This window comes from Crocodylus porosus, unplaced genomic scaffold, assembly GCF_001723895.1.
Source record: "Crocodylus porosus isolate Cpor-Errol unplaced genomic scaffold, CroPor_comp1, whole genome shotgun sequence".
NCBI lineage: Eukaryota > Metazoa > Chordata > Crocodylia > Crocodylidae > Crocodylus > Crocodylus porosus.
The window spans coordinates 38116599-38122892 of NW_017728906.1; the positions used below are offsets into that span (position 1 = coordinate 38116599).

Below are 6294 nucleotides of genomic sequence, written 5' to 3' on the forward strand. Positions count from 1 at the left end.
ACACCAGAGCTGCTTCTAATAAATTATACTTTTGATTATTCTGAATTTTCTAGGACAAGACAATAGAAGTAATTATTCTTCTCAGTGTAATAAATAGGATTATACTGTAGCAGAAAACTAGCCATCAGTCAGAACTTACTGGAAAATGGAACTTCCATGGTAAATCCTGATATTTTTCCCCATTCTGAATTGGAACAAAAAGTCACAATTTCTATTTTTTAAATGGTTCTGAAATGGGAATGTTTCATTTTCATAATGTCTCATTATTTTGTTTCCATAATATTATTCCATAATATCCTAATGTTTTCCTTTGTAAGGTAGAAGTATTTTTTAGATAAGGTTGAAATAGTCTAACACAATATAAAATAGTAAATACAAGATATTAAGTATAATAGATGCCTTTAATATTATTAAAATTAGTAGTTCACTACAATACACAAGTTCAAAAAACTGAAACAAAGGGATAAAGTCAAAATGAAACATTTTACCTTATCAAAATGAAATATTTTAACATTGCTTAAATGGAAGTGAGAAAGAAGAAAAAGAAGCAATTAATTGAAATTAACATGTTCCCATATTCAATTGAGATAGAATGGAATATCAAAAAATCTGCCCAGCTGTACTGTTAACCCCTTAATATTTGTGGAAATTTAAACGTAACTAAAAATGTTGCTTTTAATCAGATTTCTGGCCACATCCCAAACTGAAGTACTTTGACTTCACATAAGCAGATGTTTGCAGTCTTTGGAATATTACAAAATCCACCCCCGCCCCCTCCCGCTCCCCCAACCATCCACTCCCCATTTGGAAGCAAACTATTTTATGTTCACATTCTTTCTTTGCATAAAAATAGAGCAATGGTAAACATTGCAACAAAACTCTCATAAATTAAATGTAGTCTTTTGTTTTGTTTTATGACATGCAGACAAATGATAAAGCAGCTCTGACCCACAAGCACGTCTTGGGGAACTCACACAAAGTCATTTAATCTGTAGCCACTATGTGAAGCTGATGTCAGGGAAGAAGCATGGTTTCCCTTGTAGGCAGTTGGTGGTCTATATAAGGGAACACCCCCTGGGGCACCTCGTGGTTGTGGCTGATAAGGGATGTTGTTCTCATTGTCTTGGCATGATGTACAAAGTAGAGCTCCACCAAGTATAGTCAAAGATGCAGAGACAAAGCCAAGGTAAAGAGCTTGCCCTATTTTATACTTCATTCCATGTGGAAGCATGGGGTTGTAGAAATCTGTGACTACATCATTGGTTGTCCAAGAAATGGATACCAAGCATATAAGACCAGCCAGTATAAAAAAGATTCCTCCACAGACTGCAATAGAGTTTTTGACAGAGGCCTCTTTGGCACACCGAGTGCACTTCATGCCAACGACAGACACCACACATCCCAGTGTGGAAAGAACACAAGAAACCACCATCATGGCACGGGCAGTTTGGAGGTCACGAGGTAGTGCAAGCTGAGATCGGTGGACCTGACACTGATAAATGCCAGTGCTATGCCAGACGCACTCCATCCACAGCCCCTTCATATATGCAACTGCCGTTATCATATTGATGCCCACATGTGCTCTTCTCCACCAGTGAAGCAATATAGTAGCAATTAATGTTCCCATTAGACCAAACAGACTGAGGAAGAAGCCAAGTAACTGAACAGCCATGCTTGCCATGTTAATGTTTGTCCTGATTATTCCCTTTTAATATTGTACCTCCGCTTGAATTGTTTCTGAAAACATAGGCTGTTCTTGAGAGATATGCAGCCGTTTTACTTTGACACCTCCTGGTCTCCTAATAAAAGGTAATTGAGGGAAAAGAAGTTAAATATTATCCAAATGCATTATTGCTCTAACCAGTAAGGTGCATTCCAAGTACCGTTAGTGTAATAATTAGCATAGTTATTGCAGTTAAGGCTATTCTGTGGAAGTAGTGGGAAACTAAGCTTACCTCCTCACTTACATAAACAGGCTTCTCTAACCCACTGGGAAGAAAACTTAAAACAATTTATGAAATTGAAAAAGTATTTTAAATTTAAATATTCTTCTTCCCAATAGACTCCTCAGAAAAGAATGACTTCCTTTTTAAAGTAGAAAATTAGCAAGTGTTAACACTTGGAATGAATGAGATTTATAAAGTATGCATGTGAAAGCTACTTTACATGATGAAAACATTCCCAAAAGGTCATTGCAGGACTACAAAAACAATGAGTGTATTTGCTCAAACTAGGGAACAGGGAGAGTGATTTAAAACCTGTGGAAGAGGATAACAAGTATTGGATTAAAGTTACTTTCCCGCACTTGCCAGTATTTCTTGAGGTTGTATTTTAATAAAGCAACTCAAAGGGGAATCATTTTCATTAGCCTCTGTGGAGACAGAGTTTATGACTTTAAGTTGTGGGGTAGATGACAGCATGTGAAACCAGATGTGCATCCCACAGCTTCTGAGAAGTGACACCTTTACAGTTTCAGAAGACATAAATTCTAACTTAAGAACCTATGCAAGAAATAGAAGCTCTTCTTCTGTGTATATTTTAGTAATGTGCACTAATGGCTGCCTTGCAAGGTTTGCTACAGGTAACATATTATGTGTTTGGACAGAAAATAAATTAATACATAAAATGACTTGCATCAAAATCCAGTAAGGAAACCAGAAATAAATTTAGATTCCAATCCTGCAAAGCTTTATCCTTATGCTGAATTTGTACGTGAAAGTAAGTATTTGCAGAATTGGGCCTTAACAGGTAAAGCATGCATTCAAAGCAAGAATCTAGAATAAAGTGACCAACAAGAGTAGTCAATGAAAGACATAATGCAAAAGGCCAAAAAGCAGTGCTGATGTACACTTGCAATCTTATTCATTAAACAGGATTGCTTGGATTGTGGAGCAGTGCTGAATTTTCTTCTTTACACATTCCCGTAACATGTGACCAGACAACAAGAATCCAAAGCAATTTACAATCTTCATTCAACATTATGCAGAAAGGAAATTTAAAAAAAGGTGAGGAATTGCTGGGGATGGGTAAATAATGGTGGTTACAACAATGAAGATTGTGATATGAACTCCTAATTACGTGCTAATTTTTTAAGTCTTCAGGTTCAGACAGAAGTGACAATTTTCACTTGATAAAAGCACTCTACAGCCATAACCAAACACAAATGTGCAGTTGCAGAATGTTTTAAAAGGGCCCAATACTGCAATGGTCTGAAAGGCATTCCAAAGTGAAGCACCTTCATTAAACTTCTGTCTATGCATGCTGGAGCCCTGCATCTGATGTGGTTTTTAGAATAGGAAGTGGGGGAAGAGAGCAGGGGGAGCTTGTTCTGGGGATTGCCCAGCTGGCACTGGTAGGTGTGGCAGGTGGATTGGAGGTTAAAGGCTCCAATCTACTCACCCCCACCCACACTCCAGCCTGGCTAGGAAACCCCAGAATGGATCTCCCTCCCCTGCCTTCATCCCCTCCCATCCTGAGACACAATAGGAGCTAAGAGAGGAGGGGCAGAGCTAAGAGAAGAGACTGCAGAGTCTTTCTCCCTTGATCAACTCCAAATTAGACCCCAATCCCTCATCCTCCCAACACAATAGCTAATGTCTGTTGGGTCAGAAGGATCAATTTAACTCATGGCACTCTCTATGAAGTGCCATGAGTTAGATCTGGGAGCCGCACTTCTGTCTGTGCTTTTAGTGTTTGTATTGATTACATCAATGGAAAGCTAGCTGACTGGTAGGGTTAGCAAAATTTCGACAAGTGTTTTGTTTTGAAGCTGTTTCGACGCATTTTGAGCTTCAAAACAGCTTCAAAATGAAATGAGGGCACTCGAAACATTTCAACAGTTTCAAAACATTTCAAGTTTCAAAGCAGCCCAGTGGTGGGAGGTTGGGGAGAGCCAGGGCTGCACTCTGAGTGGTTCTGCCAGCCTCACGGAGCTCAGCTCGGCAGCAGGAGGTGTTGGAAGAGCCAGTGGCAGAGCCACTCTGAGCACAGTCCTGGCACCAAGCACAGCCCTGGCCAGTTGCTCCCACCCACTCCCACTGCCAGGCTCAGCTCCATGCAGCCATGAAGCCTCCCACTACCAAGCTGTGCTCACCAGGGCTGCACTCCAAGTGGCTGTGCCACTGGCTCTCTCTCTGCCTCCTACCGCTGGGCTGAGCTCCATGGGGCTGGCAGAGCCACTTGGTGTGCAGCCCGGTGGCAGGAGGTGGGGAGAGCCAGGGCTGCACTGCAAGCAGCTCCGCCAACCCCACATGCCTTCCCAGCATTGCCAGGCTCCTCCTCGAGGTGCAGGCCCCCAGATCTGTGCACGGGATGACAGGAGGCTGCTGCTGCTGCCTGGGGCCAGCAGCAGCACCAGTCTTCCTGGCGCTGGGCGCAGGCTGTGCCCAGCACCAGTCCCAGGCTGCAGCAGCAGCTTCCTGTCATCCTGAGCACAAATCTGGGGCCCACACCTATGGAAGGAGTCCAGCACAGCCCCACAGCCCTCTTAGGGTTGTAGGCCTGCAGATCTGCACACGGGATGACAGGAAGTTGCCACTGCTGGCAAGTGAGGAGATTTGCTTTTTGCAGTTTGGGATGCAGTTTCCCAGAAACCCCTGACCCTATCTCCTTGAAACCTGACAGGCTTCATACCCTCAGAAGGGGCTACCATCCCAGCAATTTTCATCCAAATCAGGCAAGAAATGACAGTTATAGGCATTTTCATGATTCCCCATTATAGCCTATGGGCGAAACGTCAAAACCTGTCAAAACAGCAAAACAGTTTTGACCAAATGAAATGAAACAGAACAGCGCCTCAAAACGAAGAAAAATGATGAAATGAAACACTGTCCCTTCGAAACAGCGAAACAGAAGTCCAAATGACATGGTGCTGTTCCACACAGCTCTGCTGACTAGTTTAGCCACATCAATGGTGAGTGATGTGGCAGCTATGAAGGGGCAAGGAGAATGCACGAGGCGAGTATTTTTGTGGGTGGTATCTTTTATTAGACTAACTGTATAGTTAGGAGGGACGTAGCTGAGTTTTTTTAGGTACCATTCCTCAGCTGTCCTCCTCAGCAGACGTCTGAAAAAGTACAGTGGTAATAATGTTGCCTTGGTAACTGAATAAATATGCAGAAACCAATGATCAGTTTTGTTTTACTTGGATTTAGGAAGAGATTTTGCTGTTTTTTACTTCTCTAAATGTTTATATGACCTTCTGACTCTTCTGTGACTATTTCTTAAGTGATGGAAAGCTATCTTATGTTGTTGCTGAGAAACCCCTGAGCTACATGTAGCAATAAAAAAATTGGCATTTGCTACCAGAAACTCCCCTCCTCATTAGTTCTCTTATCTATTGCTGTATTGTGTGGAGGGACTGTACCCCAGGTTCCTTCCTTTCTGTCGCCATTGCTATAATGTATTGTGATCCTAAAGGATAGAACCTAAAGCAAAGTTCAGCATGTAGCAAGTCTCAGGAGCAAAACAAAATGAAAATCTACAGTAACACAGAACTTTACATTTGTGTTACCCCAGATTGTTCAGCTCAGAAGAACTCCCAGAATGCTCTTTTCATCTGTGTATTTGATCTGGTTTGATTTTGGTTTGTACTCTGCAATAAATGTGATGAAAATAAAAGAGTTTGCCTCATTTCATTCCAATGTGACTTTTCTCTGGTGCATAACAATATCTAAGCACTTTATATACTAAGGAATTTATCCTCACAACTACTGTTCTTACCATTTTAGATGAGGAGCTGGGGTACTGAGAGAGCAATCGGCTTCCCACAGTCATTCAGAAAGTCCATGGTACAGCTGAAAACAGCACTGCCCTCCATTTTCTTAGACTAGGGCCATCATGGCTGGTCATCTTTGCAATCTCAGTTTTATGGATGGGGAAGTCTTTATCTTGACCTATTTGGATTTTCTTAATTTTCTTACCTGTTTCTTTCCTATAGGTAGGGAAATAGAGTGACTGGTTATGATCAATCTCATCAGTCAGTCCACACATATCTCTGTATCACACGATATATGAAAGTCTGCTGTAAGTTACTTCTGGATGTCTGCAGAAACGCTTTCAAGGTCAGGCGTTAGGTTCTGAGGTTAGTCCCAAAGAGAATAGAGTATAAAAGCTAAATGTGATTTACACCATTAGTTACAGGAAATGGACTTCCAGTTTAATGCAGGTCAAAATACTCTTCAGCTTGGCAGCAGCTATTTTTAGTAATCATTGTGGTGTTATTTTTAAACTTGAGCTATTAAAGGCTTTCTAATTTAGGAAACTGGTGTTAATTAGTCCCACTCACTCAACCTC

At 41.4% G+C, this 6294-nt stretch overlaps 1 protein-coding gene across 1 annotated transcript; it reads right to left on the reverse strand.

Moving 5' to 3' along the window:
• Window positions 1–478: 478 nt before the first annotated feature.
• CLDN14 (claudin 14) lies at window positions 479–1753 on the reverse strand. Its single transcript, XM_019529053.1, has one exon. It carries the CDS (start codon window positions 1679–1681, stop codon window positions 971–973), a length of 711 nt encoding a protein of 236 aa, XP_019384598.1. The 5' UTR covers window positions 1682–1753; the 3' UTR covers window positions 479–970.
• Window positions 1754–6294: the final 4541 nt, after the last annotated feature.